The 22,835-nt window shown below is 34.5% G+C and overlaps 1 protein-coding gene across 6 annotated transcripts in view; it reads right to left on the bottom strand.

Moving 5' to 3' along the window:
• Positions 1-22,835, bottom strand: part of Pde9 (phosphodiesterase 9) — a 194,881-nt gene that overhangs the window by 6,593 nt on the left and 165,453 nt on the right. For all 6 annotated transcript variants that reach the window (XM_087412539.1, XM_087412540.1, XM_087412538.1 and 3 more), the window contains 6 exons: positions 20,403-20,527; positions 19,162-19,369; positions 14,007-14,118; positions 1,227-1,464; positions 448-834; positions 100-351 (listed from right to left, as the gene is read on the bottom strand). In XM_087412539.1, coding sequence (XP_087268665.1) covers positions 100-351; positions 448-834; positions 1,227-1,464; positions 14,007-14,118; positions 19,162-19,369; positions 20,403-20,527 — 1,322 coding nt within the window. The remainder of the gene's footprint in view (positions 1-99; positions 352-447; positions 835-1,226; positions 1,465-14,006; positions 14,119-19,161; positions 19,370-20,402; positions 20,528-22,835) is intronic.

Here is a 22,835-nt window from a genome sequence, read left to right as displayed (position 1 = left end):
AAAACAGAATTTCATACGGATTTAGTTATATGTAGGTAACTACATACTGCTAATTTCCAGACACAGATAAATAAGTTTATGTATGAAAAGATGAAATACCTGCAACTCGGGTAGAAGTTCGCCGAGAGCTTCAAAGAGAGGGAGGAGAACTAGGCCGATGAAGCTAACTTGGGAGGACGGCTTGGTCACTTTATCGCGATCCATGAAGGGCGTGACCGGAAGACCCTCGAGTTTCTCTGCGTCGCTCTGCTTGAAGAACTCTTGAAGCAATCTATCCAGCCATGGTTCCGCGACTTCCATCGGTCGTGCCTCGTTGCTTATATCAGCCACCTTGATCAAGATCATGGACAACTACGAAACATAAATAAGAAATTAAGTTGATTCGATTAAATATTTCATTAAATACTTCATCAATCATTAAATTCTTCAGGTTCGTTGGTGAATTACCAAATTTATGTGCGCCTTGCTGGTGTAATCGAATTCGGGAGTTATGTCGGTGAACTGGCCGAGGATCTCGTTGTGCCGGGCCATGTCGGTCGCTAAGATGCATCTTATGATGCCCTCACGAACTATTCTATACGTAGGGTTGTCCAAGGATGCGAGAATGTTGCACTCGGGTGCCTCCAAGACCCGGAATGCCACAGAGCAATGATGATTCTCCAGGGGCGAGATATCGTTGTAGCGTAACGCCAGCTCGGTCCGCGCGTTTATTTGATAGATATTATTGTAGCCCGGATGGTCAAGATCATGGCAAATACAGGAGACAATCAGTATGAGGACCTCGAGGTCACCGATTTTCGATGGAAGGTCCACCGCCCAGGCTATCGCGTACATCTAGATACAATCAATTAGCACTGAGCCGATAACTCAATTCGATCTGTAGCTATAGATTAAAACGTACTATTATATATGTATTTTACTATCATATATGTACTATTATTATATATGCATTTTAATCGTTTAGAAATAATTTAATTATATTAATATTATATTGTAGAATAATGCAGTTAACACCAATTAATAGGTGTTAATCTCAATAATCAAACAATTAGTGTAACAAATAATTAGTCATCGTAATTACTGCAATAATGTTTATCACACTTATTATTATTATTATACATCTTCTCGCGTATCAACATGTAATTACAATCACGCTACCACATAACTGTTAATTGTCTTCGAAAATTGTGCGAATTAGAGCAGTATGAAGATGAAGAAATACTCACCATTTGCGCCACGCAGAAGCAGTGCCTGAAATTGTGAAATGGCACCTCATTGTAATTATTGTAGACTTCATACAGGAAGTTCCTCAGAATCGGCAAAGGAATGTTGAATTTTTGAGGTAGGTCGAGCTCAACAAACATTGTCTGCAGCATCAGCAACAACTCCTCGTCTTCCCATTGTCGCGCGTCGAAGGCCGGCGAGCGTAACCACTCGCGAACGTTCGACGAAACCGTGACGTCACTGAAAATAGTACAGAAAATTATATTTACCCTTTTCTATCGAGACATAATGACATATTCGTGATATGTGTGTTATTAATTAATAATTAATTTAGATATGTTAATTTAGTTGTTTAATTAAGTTGTTCCGTTAAATAGGATAATCTTAAAAACAGAAAGTTACTTATCGCTATGATTGATGATTAAATTAACTGTTCATCCTCTTCAGCATCGTAGTAGTAATTGTTTATTTCGTTATTAAATTTCTTTTATTCCATTTTATTTTATTTGAAGAAACAAACGAAGTTAATCAATTTGAGGGAATATGAAACAAAATTGTTAAACATACAGAGAACTGTGCTAAAATTGATTTAGAGGGTAAGTACCGGAGCGTCAATTGCTGCGCGAAACTTCGCACCCGCGTCACCAATCGGTCACCCAGGCACGCAGGATTAATCGGATTAATTGGTAGAGTACTTTGGCCAACAGCTCTTCGCTACTTTGACAGATAATGGGTTATCTGCTCGTGCTGCTAAATCAACACGGGCTTAACATACGCCGAGACAAACAGGATTGTATCGGACGCGGCATCGATTCGCCGACACATTACGTGGAGTATTATTGTGTGATTGTTACTTATATCACCTCTCCTGAGAATAGCTACGTGCCTAAGAGATGCAACGTCCATCATAATTTATGATAACACAATCGACAATAATACAATCGTAAATAATTGTAAACTCATTAAATCCACTGGAATCAATGAAGCCACATGTAATTCTGGGTTACAACGTACGATGAAATTGTATAATTACGTCGTATACGTGTCTTTGAATATAAAATGATAATATTTACATAATTACACATTGTATCTCTCGCTCAACGAATGATGTTTAGTTGCAATACCCATTTTTCAAAAGGAAAAATTAAAAGGACGACAAATAAAAAATTGATTATAATTACATCTTTTCATTTTAAATTACACGCTTCATACGATTAGTCTTTATTCCATTTACATTTATCGTAGTTAGTGAATTGTAGAAGCTTTTCGTAGTTTCTTACATCTTTTCTAATTATTTCCTATTTTCCTTACTTATCCGAATTTTTACTTCTTATTTTACAGAAACGCATTTAACTCACCATACATATAAAACTGCGCAATCAGCAAAAAATAATGATTGTATAACATGTAACATCGTAATTAGTGCTTGAATATTTTCTTTTACTGTATTGATCTTTGAATGATAGCTAAAGGACAGTATCTAGAAAAAAAAAAAATTCTCATTTCAATGAAGTAGATAATAAAAAGTCAACGCAAAAAATCGTTACTTTGAAATAAAGTCTTTGACAAAAGGTGGATGACGTAAACAGAAGATGCTCCAGAAGCGTCTTACATTCTTCCAGCCGCAGAAACTAGGAAGCCGCGGGAAACGGTCTTTTACGAAGGACGCTTTACAGCGTGTACAGACAGCTTATTTGCTGACGACCGCTAATTGGCAATCCGTATTTAGCTATTAGGTGGAATCATGGTATACGCGTGATAATGCGCGCTTTGTGATGCGCTCCCCATTATACACGCCCTAAATCGTGACGGGCCTTATTACCTAGATAACAGTAACTTAATAGCATTTCGCGGTAACACGACAGAGGCCAACTAACCACCGTCGGAGGGCCCGTCACGGTGAACGGAAGCGAGCGGAATCCGCGGGTGAATGGAGATGCTATGTGTGTGCATAGCATCTCCGATATTTTCCCAAGTAAGCCGCACTCTTTTATTTAAATGCCTTTATTTAAATGCCTCAATGTGTCGGCATTCTCGCATTTCTTCTTCCTTGGCACGTACAATTCTTTGGGCAGCATATTATCGTTTTAATTTGTTATTACTGCAAAATCAAACTTCGAATTTTACTGTGATATTTATCAAGTATACGTTGTTATTGCATTTATTATTATATTGTAACAAGAATCCTTTGTCGCATAATTTTTTGTATAATCATTATCGATAAAACGTAATATTGTTTGGTATTAATTTTCCTTGTCTAAAATACGTGCATAATAAAAGTAAATATAGTTCTTTGAGATTAAAATATTATAGATTAAAATATTAAATCGACAATTATGGCATGCTTAATCAGAGAAAGATATGATTTCTTAATGAAATATATGAAACAGATTTCCCATACATTTTCGAGGAAGGTAATCTCGACGATCGAGAGCATCACTTGCGTAATTGGTTTTTCCGAATATCCATAAAAATAGAAACTCGTGACATAGAAAAAAACGGGGAAGCCGGAAGAGGGGAAACGATTATGGCAGCCTCGCCTCGGTGAGGAAGCTTCGCCCGGAAACGCTTCAACTTCTCCTCGCTGCAACCATAATCGTTTGCGAAGAATCGCTGGTAAATTGCAGTAAACGGCAGCCCGGCTTAATGCACCGTACCGAATCGCCGCGAGTATAAAACGCTTCGAAGGAACAGAAATGCGTCTTGCGACGCCACCTAAATGGCACGATTTGCATGTCGATGCGACCTGCGTGACTGTCTCCATCGGAGACAGAAACAATCGGAGAAAATATTTCTAAACACATTATTCACTTTATCACTGATCTTTTCCACACAAAGAAAGGATATCTATCCCTGATAATTTTCTATAGAAAAAGCGTAGCTTAAGTATTATAGTCATGTGAATAAATATTTACATTGTATGATTAAATTGAATCATTCTTAATAATATAACTAATGTATGACAATCATGGCGCAGAGAGTTGCGTGTCTACTCTCTGTACTAAAATCTCGTGTTTAAATTTGGCTAAAAACATTGAATTTTTATTTCATCTCCCGGAAGGCAATGACCAACTACAGAGAATATCCGTGCCATAAGAGATTCCCTTAACTGTTCGAAATCAATAAGTCCCATATATCTGCTTATAAAAAAATTCATTCTCTATAGATATATGCAGCTTATTTTCCAAGAGGATTCGGCAGTGAGTTATGTTATTAATTCGCTTCCTTAGAAATTAAAAATATATTATACCTTTTTAAAGAAACAGGGAAATCAAGATCCAACTTGGGGTGTTGATACCTTTTTTTTGATCAGGTTTGCTTTGGGTTGTCACGTTAATGATAATGTATAATACAATTAATAGACTGAAATATGATGAAATTTTTACGTCACATTACTTTTTATCGTTTTATACAGTGTCTCTTGATATTATAACAAAAAAATTATTAAATAAAATCAAATTAAAAAAATATATACATGCATTCTTTTGATATCATTAACATGTATGAAAACATGTCAAGCATAGAGAATGTTTCGGAAATCGTGGGGAAGCAGGTAATTCCTCATGTAAATATAAGTTAAAAATATGAAATAAAATTTGAAGCTTTGTTCTCGGGCAACATTTTTAATAATTTATAAAGTAATGAAATTCATCATGCGTGAATATCCTATTTTATTCTCGATCTCCTGCGTATTCTCGATTACCCGACACGATAAACACAAACATGAACAGAGATAGTAGTCTACAGCGAGATCTATTAAGAGTCAAAACATACATAGCGAATATTTAAAGTCTATTTTTCTGAAAATGAAGTTTCATATGAGGAAATGTTATTCTACATTTTCCACTTATTTTTTCCAATGGTCTTTCCGGCTGTAAAACCTCCAGAATATTCTATGTGTGTGTGTATGTGTGTGTGTGTGTGTGTGAATATATATGTGCGAGAATTTTGCACGATACGTCATTAATAATTTATATGACGCAGTACTTCTTAAAATTATAAAATAAAATTTACTATATAATGTGAAAATGGGACAATATTAATGAAATCATAAAGTACTTGTGCCACTTGAGATAAATATTCAGAGAATTAATACGACCAAGTTTCTCTTGCTTCGAATCCATCTGCATAAGAATGCATTTCGAGGCGAAATAGGATTGGGCATCTTAAGCCGCCAAAATAACTTCGTGGCTTCGCGAGAGAGAATCTCGGAAAACTTTGGGAAATCTCCTTCGGAAGTCTATGGTACCTGCTCATAACCCATTTGTTGATTTTTCTCCGAGAACTTTCTCCTCGACCGATGATAAATTACGGAAGTTTAATTAGTGGCAAAGTTTAACGTGCCCACGTCAACTGTAATCATGTTGTTATATTTTGTGCGACGTGAAATATCCCTGGAAGTTGCTGGATGAAAATTTACAACGCGCGGCAACCATTTGCGCGACGCGAAATCATAATGGCATTTAAAGATTTACTGCATTACCTGCTACGCTCGAATCGCGCTCGTTGCCGAATTATATTCGCATTATATTCATATTGATATTGATTCCCCCGAACATCCTAGTCAGTCGATAATCAGATTACGTGCCGCGTATGCAAATGAATCTCAGTCGTATAACAGCTCTTCGGGCGGGATATTTTAAAGCCCTCCGAGTCAAATGAACCGCAAGTTTATCGCTTCACTTGCGTCACGCTATACGCCCTATGAATATAAAGGAGGAAATTACGTTGCAAATACGACAAAAGGCATATATATGCGATGCATATGCAAAAGATACTCCGTCGCGTAATTGTTTCGCCGAACATTTTTTTTTTTTTTTTAAATTTCTCATGTCGCATATTAAACGCGTATTTAATCTTGCTGATTTAGTAGTCGCACGTAGAACAAGTACAGAAATTACTCTATTCTAGTATCGGAAGATAGAAAATTTTCTCGCAATTGTAAGGCAAGCGTGAATGAAAAATTATACATAAATTCATGATACACACACTGTGTCACCTTCCTGAGAGACGTGGCGAGAATTGATTCTAAGACAATCAAGCCTTGAAGCTATATAGATAGGAACGAACGTATAAAGACTTCGCACGAGGTCTATTATAGAGGATTGATATTGTTGAATATCGATCTTCTTAAATATCATATTCTTCCGCTCTTCACGTGAAAGACAACTACAGCGGAGATGAGCTGAAAGTATTGAAAGTGAAAAAAGCCTCATGATTTTCTCGATCGAGCTGCGTGTCACGCATCTAAACGTACGACGTGCTTCATAAAGTGCTCCAACGTAAAGCCCTCGAGGGTGGAAGGTTAAAGTTCCTCAGGGTTCTCTCTTTATAGCGCCCGGTTTGCCCCGTATTAATGTACGTGGAATTACACGCGCGTATTAAGGTGCTTCAAAAACACACACAGTTTTATTTGCTGTGTTACGTCAACAATATAATAAATACTGTATTAAAAAATCTGGATTTTACATAACTGAATAATTGATTTCATTGGGGCGGTCCTGAGAGGACGTTTTGTTCTAAAAAAATATTATATTTTGTCAGTGTTATCAGTAAAAAATTATTCGTTCACAAATATGTGAAGAAATATAATATTTGAAAACGCGTACAAATTTATCTCAGTTAAATGTTGTGGCAGCGCATTCAAAGTATATACCTAGCCGTTTTATTCTTATACAATTTTCTTTTTTTATACAACTCTTTTTCTTCCTTATTTTTATTACACAGAAAAAAATGAATACGTAAGTAAAATGATACTGAAACAATAAAAAGTTCCCAAAAGTAACAATAGTAAGATAATAGTGAGTAACTTCTAAATTATTAATTATTTTCTTTTTCACGCTTAAATTGGTTATCTGGAATGAATTCTTTTACTAAAAAACGTGAAAAATATTCTTTCTTTATAAGTCGTCTTCCTGAAAATAACTCGAGAAAGTTAACATTTCAGTGAACTACAATTACCGCCGCAATATCTTGCACGATCGAATTTGCTGATGAGATATCGGCTCCAAGTTCACAGAATGACGCTTCTCATTTCAATGCGATATCGCTATATCGAATCGCAATCTGGCACGATCGCAGCGGTGTGGAAAGTTGAGTAGAGTCCTACGCGAGGCGATAGTTACTCGCCACGCGAGCACGTTCACGTTTAATTGCGTTTGCAAACGCATCCTCGGGCAAGTCAGCTCGACGAGACATTTTGATAGACGGACGAGCGACGTAAAGGACATTTCTCACATGTACGACGTTACTTCTGCCTTGTATGTGCGAGAAAGAAACCTTGACGTCAGGGCGGTAAAGGTTGAAGTATCATCTTTGATCTTCGCTTTACTGGCAGGCCTATTTTCTCTCCTCCTTCATTTGATGAATCAAAAAAAAAAATTTTCATTACAGACCGTTCATGATGCATATATATTCTCGTATTCAGATACGTGCAAAAAGGTAAAAGTATAGGTACAAATTACCCAATATTTGTGTCTGCAGGCATAATTTGCGCGACGCAATTTGTTAATTAGTAACTCTTCCAGTTTGGCTAATACGATCCGTTAATAGAACACGTACAGTAATTTTGCACGAATGTTAATACAACAATTGTTGTTATAATATCACGAGTGTAATGCAATAGCTTGATTACTCGTGTAATATGGTCGGGATATCTGCAATTTAATGCTTCCCAGCAATAAGCTTCATTTAGAGAATAAATTTCAAGATATTTAACGGAGAACAATTGGACCATTAAGCAACTAAGGTTATCAAATTCCTGCTACAATAATATCGACCGGAATTAATCGCAAACTAGAAAATCATATTCATAAAAAGTTGAGAGAAATATATGAACAAGCATATTGAAGGAAAAAAAGATTGCAATTATCATAATACAACTATAACATATAACTATAACTATAATTATAATTTATCATCATTTTTTGTGCCAATTATATATTGTTTTGATAGAACCATAAATATATATAATTATTATTACTAACAGTACAGCAGTAATAAAAATGAAACTTCCAACATAATTATTTTATCAAGCAATTGTAGTCACAAATACCAAACTCATTTCTCTCAATGTATTTGTGGACAGTCAGTGAAATTTCTCATAACATGGAACAAATCGATGCTTCTGCAACGCATCCAATGTGGAATAAACAATTTAGGAACGATGTGTATCCCATATTATATGGAGACTTGCGAACACGCGATCGTGTTGCAATCAAATGAAATCGGTAATTAATTGTCTACTTGCAAGTAGACTTAACTCCATCCAACGGATTGACGTTCGTTTAATTAAACGCCGTGGATTGTCTTCGCCTGCAGGTAGGCATTTAAGTCCGCGAAGCAAAGTTTCTGCATCGCCGCTGTCGAGATATAAAATGGCGTTTGCGAAATCCCGCAAACATACATTCGTATATTCATCAACTCCGGGATTACCCGATGTATCTGGGACCGAAATCAATAATCTCACCGCACGCATCGCGCGATAAACTTGTATCTCTGTTCTCAACAAATATTTGATTGTAAATCGCAATAAATGAAAAATATCGTATAAAATTTGAAGATAAACGATAAAATGAGAGAGAGAGATGCGCGATACAAAATAAACTGTATCCGAACTAACAATCAGGAGAGATACGAATAAGCAGATAAAATTATTCGCCTGAACTGTTGCCGGATGAAAATTCCTCGACCCGAATTCTCATCGTCCCAAATACGACGTGTTATTTCTGCTGTGCTACGAATTTCGGGCAAGCCATTGCCCGATTGAGTGCAAAAACGTATTAAATAAGATTTCCCATCACTTGGAAAACTTATTAAAATTCTTTCTCACAATCCTACATTCCTACATTCATATTATAAATTATAATAGATATACATTTTGTAACAAATAAAATAAAAATCATTCGTTATCTTGTATTTAATCCCAAAAAATGATAGAAGAAAAAGAAAAATGTTTAATGATTAATTTCAACAATTAAAAGCCAATTAATTAAAAATAAGTTTCGACTAATTGTAAATATGCAGATTTTTCGAAATAAATAAGTATCTAACAATAAGTTCTCCAATTACTTATCGTCGCCACCTTCCGAAGATTTCAGAGTAATGGTCGATCTGCGAGAGTCCTTCATTCGCTTCGTTTTATTCGTCTTCACGGAGAAGCGCAAGAAATCTCGTTGCCGCGCGCACAAGCGCGATACGTTTTGATATTCGATACGTGACGGCGAGATCGCATATTTCGCCAGGCGCGGAATAAGTCGACCCGCACAAACCAGACGAGGAGGATGCGCAAAAGGCGTGGTTGTGGATGCAAGACGCACGGCTTATAGTAGGTAACAGCCGCATTCCGAGGCATCCCGACACGGCCGCGTATGTTCCCTATTTTAAGCACCCGAGGCTTGCCCTGCACCTCGTCACGCTTTACCAGAGTCGCGCATCCCACCTATGAGATTCGCGGAAATTATGCCGGGAAACTTCCTACTTGCGTAATGCGAAAACTAACGCGGACTAGCGCCTTTCGTTTTCTTTGTTTTTGTTTACAGGAAATCAGACGCGCGAAGACGATGCTGTTCCTGTGAAATTTTTAGCTTCGTAGTGTTATGACGGACACGACGGACACGACGGACACGACGGACACGTGGACGGACAGACTCAATAAACAGTATTTTTGGAATTCGAAATATGACAAAAATATAACCGGAGAGATACACGATGTCCAGAGAAACGGGGTTTTACTCTCCTCCAGCGAGGAGAAAATCGAGGAAGGTCATTAATTCTCATTTTACGCTAAGAATCACCCGGAAATAAGTATATCAATAGAGGCGAAATAGAAAAATCTGACCATAATGTGACCAATCAACCTGTAATCAGGTTTTTATCACGACGTAAAATGAATTAACGTCATTGTAACGTCTAATCCGCTTCTTGTCTCTTTCACAATCGCAAATCTAGCTCGAGCGTGTAATGACTATTAATTCTATTTATGCGAAAAACTTAAATGTCAAACACATTTAACAGAAAAATGTTATTAACACAATTTAACATTTCCTAAATATAAATTAATATAAACATAAATATTAGGTTGTGTAACAAAATTCGTAGTATTGCAAACTTCAACATTCAAGCAACTGTAACTTTGTTAAAAATAAACGAAATTTAAATTAAGAAAAGAGTTTTTAAGTCTGAAAATTGGAATTCTCTAAACAAAACATTTATTATACTTAAAAAACATTTCTATAATTTAAATTATATAATTTAAAGAGGTAAAGAGAGAAGAAGTGAGAAAGTGTTCCAGCATTTTTATAGAAAAATACAATATATTAAAATCAATTTATATAATTAAGTAGCTAATTTCTGTTAAGTATTATATAATTTCATCAAATTATGTTGTACAAGTATAAGTGGAAATATTCGACAAAGCTAAATAAAAGAATTCAGAGAAAAAAAGCAGAATGAAATAAACTGTAATTAAATTAATAACAGATGCAGATATTTCTCGGGAAATGTATTCGCGCACAAGTAACTTGTAATTGGAGATGTAAAATCGTGTTCGTCGATTATTTGCGAGTTTATAAGCCATAAATAATTCAATTGTTTCTACTACAATTCTCGTGAAATTAAAATATTGGAATTCTCTCTGAGATTCATTAAAGCTTTATAAGTTATATGAATTTTATTACGTATTCATTAAAAAGCGACTCAAATGCACGTTTATGCATCCGTGACTCTTATTTCGCTAAATCCACGTCCAATATCGAAAAGTCGCGTGCAACATTGTATGATTCAATTTTAAGGTAATACATTTCATTTTACGGTTATCCGAGCTAGAGAAAATGCGATAACGTGACTCATATTCCGCGTCGTTACTTACGCACATATTTTATTCTTCATCTTTCTTACGTTTATCCTGAACGCGCCCTTCTTGTTAGTTAAATAAAACCAGACGGACGCAATGTTAATATAATATTGCCAATGTCAACATATAACTTGTGTTAGATCAAGCCTAACAGATTCAATAATACGGCTTTAATAATAGAATCAATTCGTAGTAGTATTTCAACGTCTAGTCAACAATGAGTTTTATACCACTGAGTTTGCAAACTAAATTATTTTATATCTGTCATCGTATAATAACTATTCACACGTTCGAAACACTTTGAAGTTACTTTGAGCTTCCAAGTTGTATCAGTGCAATCGATGCAGGTTAACATTTAATACGCGTTTAAAAAATATTATTTTTAAAGCAATAACTGTCAAATATTCTTTATATAAAATGGAAAAATAATTTACATCTCTTCCAGATGATTTGATATTCGAAGAATTGTTGTTCTAACAATGTATTTTTTTACAAAATGTATAGTACAAATATAGAGAAATTGCAATAATGTTTTAATATTCCAGTAATAGTTTTACGATAATAATTTAAAATTACAATAATACAACGTTTATATTAATATAATGTAAAATGTAAATTTTAAATTAACGTTTGCGTTTTCTTTATAATAATTAATGTAATTTTTTTACAAATAAAAAAGTAATAAAGATAAAAATGTATTTTTAAAATACGTTTATTATAAAGCTTTTCGTTATTGTTCTTTTCATTTTTTCGTACACGTTTTTTCATTTTTTTCAAAATAAATTAATTTTTTATTTCGATTCCGCAATTTGTTAGAGATAAATATCTGTCACTTGCATTGCAGATGCATCTTAACGAATCATCTGTTTTAGACAGCACAAATTCGATATGTCAACCTTATCTCAGATTTATTAGTCGCCGAACTGTTAATAGTAATGCTCTCGCAAGTGGACACAAACTTCGACCATCTCCGGAGTTTCATCAATCCACGCTTGTATCAGCACAGATCAATCAACATTTACCATCTATCCGTCTTTCGATTCTTGTTTGCGATGTGTATGCCCTCGATAATGCTGATTCACAATATTGAACATCTACGTAATATATCCTATGCGGAAAAAAATACCGCCAAATACATGCGAGAAGATTTCGAATATGAAAATCCAAATAGCACCACTTTCATTTAAGCTAGCAAAATTAAAAAAGCTTTCACACATACCTTTCGCAACAAAAAATTCATGCGTTAAAATATCTCGTCGCCATGATTAATATCGCAATCTATATTTTATTTAACGTATTTCCCATTGTATGTCGCTTTTTTTATCTATTTAAGATATTACGACGCGTAAGTATAAATCCGTTTTTAATTAAAAAATTTTTAATTAAAAAAAAGGTATATAATATATTGAATAAAGAGAAAGTAAACTAGGAGAACTATAGAATACAGAGATAGGCATTCAGGGACGCGCTGCATGACTGTTTTGCGTGATGAGACTTTACGATGTGTCGAGAGATTGATTGTTTATCTTCACCGTCGCTTCAAAGAGGAACTGATCAATACTTTATTCTCAGCGATCTTGCTGATATTTCAGCAAATCGATTAATTTTACTCTCGGCGAATTGTTTATTCCTAATTTCCCGATAATTGTCCCTCGCAAATTCCACATACTTTCTACATCGCTTCATAATTAATTTCCGCACCGCATCCTTTGATCTCCGACGTTCAACGTGGTAAATTAAGCCATCAATGGATGCTTTATTGACTAGGAACTTCAATAGAGGATATTTCCAATAGCAATTGCAATATGGCTTTATCATTATTATGGCTTGTTTATCTCCTATCTCTCATTCGTTTTATAATAAATAAATCGATTGTTCCAAATAAATATTAACACGTTATATACATATGTATTACCTAGAAATGCTCTAATGAGAAATTAATAATTAATTATCAATTATTAATTTAATTATCACAATTCCTCTTTTGAAATTTGTCGGCTAACCAAAAAACTAAATAATGAATAATTAATATTAATCATTAATATTACATCAATTTGATTTTCTCATTGGAAAACGTTAAAATTTGTCATTTCTGCCATGATATCAATAGAACAGATCTGTTGTAAATCAGTTGGAGAAGTTCATGAGTAGAAAGACAGGCGCGAATGATGAAATACCTTGCATACAACAGCGAAATCTCCAGCGCATTGTATAATATATTTGTTAAATAACATTTACCCTCAGTTAATTAATCTTCGAAGTTGGATCGCGTTTTTAGCTGCATGGCATGCGCGATAGACGATCAATGCACACGCCGTACATCGATGTTTAATCACAATGACTTGGGGAACGCGGGGGGTTCTCGCATTACACCCGGAGTAGAGGACGGTCGGTGGGTCGATCGAATCGCTATTGGATGACAATGTAACTGGAAACAGCGGCATATTGCTGCTTAATAGGATAGGATTATCGCAGCCGCTTAATCATCGGCCGCGGCACTACAGTCGCTGATGGCTTGTCCGACACAACCAGCCTGTTGGCACTTCGATCGAACATGCCGCGGAAGCCCCGCATTGGCGATCCTACCCACGTAATATCGGCATTAAAGGCACGGAAGATCCATGCTGGCTTAGTGTGGATAAAAGTACGCCGATAAGAAATTTTTCCGCTATCAACGATAACGGCGTTCTCAACGACGCCTTGTGCAATTTTATCGCAGAAATATGAAATTTATTTTTTCGTTAAAGACGTGTTCTTATTGAGAACTACGTGTCAGATTTGACACGTTAGTTCATTTATATACGTATGTGCAAGAATCAGTTATCTATCTAGTTTATTAAAAGAGAATACTATAATAATGAAGGAGAAACGTACAGTTTGCGTCACGTACAGTTTTAGCGATTAGATGATACAATCTTAATTAACTCACCAGATATTGAGGAACTTCTCCCGAACTTTCCGCTTCATGCTATCACTCTTCCGACGATACTGCAATCTGCGGCAGGATTCCATATAGATGGGCTCCGGAAGCTTGTAGAAACCTGCGGAAGATGGAGATATCCAGATTAAGCTCTTGGAAAGTTTTGAGTTTTTGCGGCAGGAACTATGCCATGCAACAAAGGATCGCGAAGGAACATCGAAGATGGAACGCGGGACGGAGCAATTTTTCGCAAACTCTACGTCATTTCACGTCGTAACAAGATTTAAGGAGAGTTTCATGTGCTAAAAGTTGCCTATACACGTCCCGTCCCAGTTTCACCGGCTTTCCCTTTATCGGCAGATTCTTAGAAAATTTTCTATCCTCTCTTAGCACAAATTTTGTAAAGGATCAAATTACACAGACGTAATAAAAGTGCAGATTACGAAGTTTTCTGCGAGAATTAAGTTTCTGCGATATGCAAATAGCCCCGACTCACATCCAATCAAAAGATAACGAAAGAAGGTTGAGATAGTGATTAATATAACGGCTGTACAAGCGCGGAATGTTTTTGTTCGTCCACGCTTAAATCAACTTCTATATGAACTCAACTAGAAATTAAAGATAGGAATAGCTGGAATGGTTCCTTGCATGGACAAATATTTATTCAGCGGCCAAGCATGCCGCTGTTTATCCGCTCGTATATCCGTCGCTGGTCTCAGATCGGGCAGCGTCGTAAAATCTCTCGCGAACTTTTATATCTGACCGAGATGACCGACCTATTTCAACGTAAAGTTCGATTCAGTATGGGACATAAAATCTCAAAAAGAAAAGTTATCGTCACAATTGCGTTGAAAAAGTCAAGTTGAGACATGCACATACTTCCTAAGATTAATCTTTGACAATAAATCGGATACTTCACTAAAATGTTGAAAAAAAGCACATCACGTTTCAAATTATTATGATTTTTATTTCTTCATGATATGTTATCTTTTCCTATTTATTTATTTATTTTTAGTAGCAAAAGAAGTTTAATTTAGATTATAAAATTCATATAATAATAACAAAGGACAAAAACATACGTTTCGACTCCACTCGAGTCATTCTCAATGCGGTAAACTTATTCAAATTTATTCAAATATCGCTTTAAAATAAATATATATAATATTACAAAACTTGTTATAATTCTAAAATATGTATTCTTCATTTTGTGTAGTGCGCTGTGAGTCAATTATATCGGAAATCAAAGTAGTAAGAAAGTAATACTCTAGAAAGTGACCGTGAACAAAATTAATACTTGACATACAAATTAATAATATATATAATAAAATGATGTATCTTGTCAGTTATATTAGTACATGTGTTGAGAGTCCATTAATAAAAAAAAAAAGAGAGAAAAACGCAGGAAGATGATAAGCCACATCGTGATAGAATACATTAGTTATTAATTGAAGCAAATTTGCAAGAGTAACGAACATCTGATTTCCACGTCTAACACAATGTCGAGAAGAAAAAACACCAAAAATGGAAAACGGTAACAAAGAGAAAAAGGAAGGAAGATATTACATTAGGAGAGAAATACAATTCGGACAAAGAATCCGTGTCGTTTATTGTCCGTTTATTCCATGTTTCTGTTTCTTAATATGTATCATTTCAGATATTAATTTTTTATTGCATGAAGGTTCTATATCTAATATATTCACTTCATCCCATTTAAAATTGTGATAGTTCAGTTCTCCTCCATATGGTGGTTAAAAATCACCGATGGAAATTTTAAACTTATAATATTAATATCTGAAACATGTTCGTGTAGTCTAGTCTTTAACTGTCTTTTAGTCTGGCCAACGTAACTGACATCACAATTCTCACAAAATATTCTGTAAATTACATTTTGATTATGTACATGTTTCAGCTTATCCTTTTCTCTTTTTATGAAATTTTTTAATGTGTTAGAGATGGTAAAAGCCAATTTGCAATTAAACATGTTAATAGTATAAATTTTTCAGATATTGTATCAACATGTGGAATAGTAAAAAGTTTTTCTGTTATCCTTATTATTATTCAAACTATAAATATTATTGATATGAAATTTAATTCTATTATAAATAGTCGAGAAAATAAAATGTAGAGGATATCCATTATTTAAAAAAATATTAATAACGTCAATTAAATTATCTTGTTGAAACTTCGGATGACACAAACGAAAAATCTTATCTACAATTCCATAAATTATCTCTTTTGACAAAGCGGATAGTGTGAATATAATTAAGGAATCTACCGGAAAAAGTTGTTTTACGATATACGTAAAAAATAAAACTCCGTTCTTCTGTGATCAACGTGGTATCCAAAAAAAACTTATTTTTCCATTAATGCCAACTTCCATAATAAAGTGCAGTCTAGTGTGTCACAAAAAACATCTAAGATATCACCAACACTTTTAGACAGAGCAGCCAAAATAATATCGTCCACATATCGATAATAAAATAACAATCGAAGGCAGCATTCCAATCGCAATTTCTTCGAAGTCCTGCATAATCATATCTGCAACGACTAACGACAAGGGTGATCCCATAGGAATCCCAAATATTTATTCTTTTATTGAAGATAAACGTATGTTTTTATCCTTTGATATTATTATATAAATTTTATGATCTAAATTAAAGTTTTTTTGCTACTAAAAATATTGACTCTTCTGCCCTTCTTTTGCCTATATTGTTTTATACTTACAGAGCCTCATTATTATTATTTATTAAATTTATTTAAAACGTATGAAAAGATGAGCATAAAAAAACCACGGAACAAGTTATAGTTTGTGTGATATTTAATTATCATTACATTAATAAAAACATTAGATGTTCCGGCCACAATCTGGCCATCCTCAGTAAATTCACAATATTCTTAAAACGCAGAGTTACATATAGCTGACATTAAATTCGTCGTATATGATATAATTATATATAAACGTGTTCTTTCATAAGAGAAGGTTCCTCGTATATATACAATAATGTTGCACCGCCAATAATCATATCACGAAAAGTGTAGAACGAGAATTTCCAGATTCTAATTTAATAAATTTACGTATCATTAATATCTTTTAATCGAAATGTGTGAAAATAGAATCATTACCTGTTTTACAGTAAAAAAAATAATGATGAATTTCAAATACATCCTTTGCACAGATGGAAAATTGTCGTGACACTGTGTGTTGTTATTTGTCATATCATATATGTTACCACTATTTATATGTATAAGTCAAAAGTTTAGAAAGTTCTAGAATTATTCAATACGTGTGAGAGAGATCTTTCTTAAGAAGAAGAGGCAGATAAACATCAGGCAGGCAAACCTTCAGTGTCACTTTGCTTATTGATACCATTTATTTGGCCTTTAATGTATATCATTTCAGAAATTCTTCTTTTCATTAATGATTGTTCTGTGTTTAAAATTCTTATATTATCCCAATCCAATTCATGCATCTCATTCAACTGGTAAATGTGAAACCACTGACATCTCGGAAGTGGATTTTCTTATGTCAGCCTTATGTTCTTTAATACGTTTTTAATTTCCTTCTTGTTTGGCCAACATAAATTTATTTATTTGTTTAAAATTATTTACATATTATAGTGAAAATTGCCGAGATATCTTTCGATATGCAATAAAATTACCTAATAGTGATTGTTTTAACAAGTGTAATTTCCTTAGCTATTATTTAATTGTACTATAGGTCTGCTTTCTGTGGCTGAACTAGTGCACTTTCAGAACGTAAAGTGAGAAAGGTATATGTTTGATATTTATCGAAAACGAGGAAGAGAGTTCTAATGCAGTCTGGTGCAGGAACAGAAAACAGACCATATGGAATTAGTGGGCAACTATTTGTATATTTAAATAGCAATAAATTTTTCAATTCATTGAAAGGATTGCCATGTTGCATGATAATTAAATTTTCAAACGTTTCTGAGTTGTCGAGGATCATCGAGAGCAAAGAATTTGTGAGCAATTTAGACTGCACTCCTGCATTAAACTAAAATCAATACAGCTTTTGTGTTAAAATTATTATCGAGAATTAGAGGGGGGGGGGAGAATATCGGATATCATACAAAATAATCTTTAATAATGCAATACGAAAACTATTTAAAATTAATGAACGAGGATATTCCTCACATTTTCATCTCTCTGAATTGTAATGTTACTAAAATTCTATTTGTACTACTTTTTACTCGAGATTTCGAAACAAGAGAATACTAAAACAATGAATTGAACTCGAAAGAACGGATCGAAAAAGAAGAAAAGCGCCCGTGGCACTTTGCTCCAACAATGTCCATATTTATCTTTAATTTCATTTTCTTTTCACTATATGAGACAATAAAATAAAAATTCCTTGTATCCTGTACAATATAGAAACTATCATATTTTCTGTATCGGTACACCAATATATAGACATCCATTCTCAATTTAACATGAAAGAGTAGTGCCGCAATAATAAATTAATTTTAATAGCGGGCACTTCGATGCATTACGATAATGGACCCACAGGTCCATAGGTGCAATCATTTGACGAATAATGACGGCCACCCGCAGACGACCAGAGCATTTCATTTCGCTAATGTTCGCTATTTAATGTCAGAAGTAAGACATTATTCCGAATTTCTCCGTTTCGCTGGATTATCCCATTCACTTTTGCCACTACGGTCACCGCCGCGAAATCCGATTACGAAGTTCAATTACGAAACTTCTTTCCAGAAGTTTTGTACATGTTACTTATTTAAGCAACTAAAGCTGATCATTGTCGTCAAAATTAGAAGCAACGATTATCGAATTATAAATTATATCAAATTAAAAATTTAGCTCGTTATAGTAATACCTAAAAATTTTAAATTTTACATAAAAGCCAAAATCGAACGTATGAAAAATATTATTGTATAATGCAATAAACTTTAGAATTATATGTTATAAGCTGCTTATAATATAATTAAATTTATTCTTTGGGAATAAATTATATCGTCGCATTAAAAAGTTACAAGGAAATACAATACAATAAAAATATCTCAACAAGTTCTGTTAAGTTTTGATATGACATTTGCAGAATTTCCCTGAAATAAATTCTCTGCCAGAGACTTAGGCATAATAGGAACACTCTAAATGCAGGAACGAAGTATGTGGTTACACTTACTAAGCCAGCTCAGCTGATCATTGTTCTCCAATTTGTTCTTGAAACTGTCCACTTGGCGTTTGAGTTCTCGTAGAGCGAGAGAGGGTGTGGCGTATAAAGCTTCCTGATGTTCTCGTAGTTGCCGCTCTAAAGCCGCCACGCGCCTCTCTAAAGCCCAAAGTACCTCCGCCTCGATCACCCCAGAAGAAGCGGGATGAGCGCCGACGATCTTAAAAAGCAACCAGCTAAGTACGAGAAATGTATTCTATGCGCGTTTAGAATATTTTGTGTAAAAGAAAATTAACATATCTTTTTTTTCTAAAATAATATCGCGCGTTTGTACTTGAATCATTATGATTTAATCAGATAAATTAATTCATTTTTGTTTTATTCATTTCACTTATTTGTTCATCAATAAACTGTTTATGTAATTGAACACTTTTTCATAATTTTTGTTTACAATTTTATGAAATATTACAAAATAAGATAAAAATATGTTCTAGAATATGAGAGAGATACTATAATAAAACTAAGCGTTCAATTAAATTAGTTTTATATTCATTATGTATGTATATATCTTGAAATTTTCACATTCTACCTAATTTCGACATTCTAACTCTATTTGAATTTTTCCATCAAGATTATAAGATATTAAAAAAATTTGTAAGCATTAAGATACTATGCGTATTTATCGTAATCAAAAAAAGTGTTTTTTGCATTTTATTAACAAATGAATTTTACATTTCTAACAAACATAGATCGATATCCTCATAAATATGTAAAACTATATACAAATGAGGCAGTTATTTATGAAAAATAATCGAAGTTTTAAACTCTTTTCTAAAATCGCGATAAATTCATAAACTTTGTCATCAACATTAATTCGAATTACATAATAAGGCTAATTATGATAATACAATAATTGTTCAACGCACAGATTAAACGCTCATTACTCAAATCAAGACATCATTTGTTTCAAACTTGTCATTTACTGTAATAACCGTAAAATCTGATAGAAAGAACACAATTCTTTCATTCATCAAACTTTTTCAAATAAGTAACCAAGAAACTCTTTGCCTTTTTTGCGGAACGACTTTCACAAAAAGCACTTATCGAAAACTATTTCCACAAATTTCTTCGAATAAGTAACAAGAAACTCTTTGCCTTTCTTGCGGAGCAACTTTCACAAAGAAGAACTTATCAGAAACTATTTCCTCAAATATGTGAATTAATTACGTAGAATAAAAATTTTAATAAAGTACCTGAAGAACATAAGGCGTGTCGGGCGTGTTCGCCGGTAGATGAGTTGAAATATTAAGGAGCTTGTCCCCCTTGCGAAGCTTTACGATGTCCAGAGGACCAGCCTCTGCCGCGCTTCTAAAGAGTTCTGCAAGACAAAACGTAGATTCCCTTTTGTTCAATTGATTTCCATCCATTTTCTTTCCTTCTACCGGAAGAAAGGGCGGTTCGCTTGCGCAGTTTCCTTAAATTTACTTTTATCTCACGACAAGTGGCAACAAGACAATTGTCATTCCACCTCCGAATTGTCATTCTCACATCCGCCGAGAAAGAGTGAGAAGAAAATGACGTACAAACAATATTTACGATACAATTTTACCCGGTTTCGATCCCCGGTATTAACTGTCCGCCGTTTACCACCGTTTACTATATTACCGGAGGTGATATTAACTTTATTAAACGCGCCCTGCTGGTGCACGGAAAATCGACGGCCGTCTCCCAATTGCCCCAACTTCTCGACAATGGGACCGGCAAAAAACGGCGACACGTACAAATGGCCCCTGGACGCGTGCATAGAATCCCGCCCGTCACGAACGGCGACGTACTCTTTCCGGTATATCGAGCGAGTAAAGGGAAGAGCGATGGAATGGTGTTTTGTAAGTGCATGTTTTATTCATAATCGGAGCGCCACGCTACTCACGGAGTGTAACGGCCGTGTATTACTACGTCCCGGTAATTACGATCGACGACACGGTGTCGGAATAACGGCACGTAAATGTGCTTTCCTCTTTATCTGTACGTTTCTCGGAAAATTTCAGGTCCAAAAAAACGAATAAATAAAAGCGGATTTTAGACGTTGGTTTCTGCAGTTACGGTTCTCTTTATTTTTAAATTCATATAAAGTGGAAGCACAAAATTCATGAATATACGGGATATAACTGAAATAACGCTTACTAATCATACAGTGTTATTCCCAATAAAAAACTGAGACAAAAAATCCTCTATCATTTTGCAATTTTCGCATTATTTTAGTTACCCAATGAATAAAATGTCTAAAATCGCGAGGTATAAGACAGCTTTAAGATATTTTTAAGAGTAATACCTAAGAAAAATCTTCAAAATATTTCATAAAGAACACGGGAAGAGATCTTAAAGTTGTCTTATACATCGATTTTATCTATTTATTCAATATTTGCAAAATGATAGAGGACTTTTCGACTCAGTTTTTTATTAGGAATAATATTGTATGATTAGTGGGCGTTATTTCAGTTACACCCTTAGAACAAAATAAAAGACGATATAAAAATTCTGAATATAAATCTTAATTAATTCGCGGAATGTGACACATTCTAACGGATATTTAATTTAATATTTAATTATCCGATTCCTCGAAAACAAAAATCGCGAAATTTGTGAAAATTAAAATAAAACGTAAATATATACAACATTAAATAATTGAGAAAGATGCAACATTGACTTACTTTTGGAATACCGTAGCTCTTCTATAAGAACACTCCGTGTTAATAGGTGAACGAGCGTGCATCACTTCAAAGAATAATATAAAAAACAGTATAAAAATTTTCTGAATAAATGATACAATTCCTGCTGTTTCCGTTTGTCTTATTTTAGCGAGTACATGCGGTAACTTGAAATATTGAAAAGCTCAACACGTATATAAACGCGTATTCGGCTTTAGATTCAACAGCAGCATCCGACAAGCGGCTTCCGTAATAACTAATGAATGAATTCATTTTATACCCACGATGAAATATAGATGAATAACGTAACTGCATGGTCCAATTATCTTGCGAATGGTGCGATGTTACGTCGATATTATATCACATCCAAATGAAACGAAATTGCGTGGTATTTCCGTGAAAGCGAGTAATCTATTGCTCATTCAAATTACAAACGCAGCAATCGATCGATTTTGAATAGCGCATCTTAAACATTCTAACGTAGAGAGGGAGAGAAAAAGAGAGAGAGAGAGAGAGACGTGTTTTTCGCGATCTCAATGTAAAATATACGTCTAGTCCTGTTCTCGTGTGAAAAATGGAACCGCAGCGAAGCCTGGTGCGATCATTTATAAAGAGTCTCGCAGTTTTCAGTTTGCCTCCTGACTGACGTGCACGCCTTAAAATAGAAAATATTTTAAAAACGCATTTTCCTCGTTGCGCTTATCTCGACCAAGGAATGGGATTCGAGCAATGAAACATGAGAAATCATAGTGTTTCACGATTTATCTGAATCGAGGTTGAAATGAAACATCTAGTGGAACGTTGTCACGCATTCGTTTCGTTTTATGTGAGACCTTTACGAGGAAACGCGGTTATTTTCGCCAGAATTTTAACCGCCAGAACTGGGAAAAGAGATTCGCGTTCACGGCGAAAGCTATCATCGTCATCAAACTTCGGTTTTTGTTTTTAGTGGCACAAAGTGCAATCAAACTCATCACG

The sequence above is a fragment of the Acromyrmex echinatior genome, chromosome 13 (genome assembly GCF_024713525.1).
Source record: "Acromyrmex echinatior isolate Ae372 chromosome 13, ASM2471352v2, whole genome shotgun sequence".
Taxonomy (NCBI): Eukaryota; Metazoa; Arthropoda; class Insecta; order Hymenoptera; family Formicidae; genus Acromyrmex; species Acromyrmex echinatior.
Note: the sequence above shows the minus strand (reverse complement) of the source record. Positions and strands in the feature narration are given on the sequence as shown.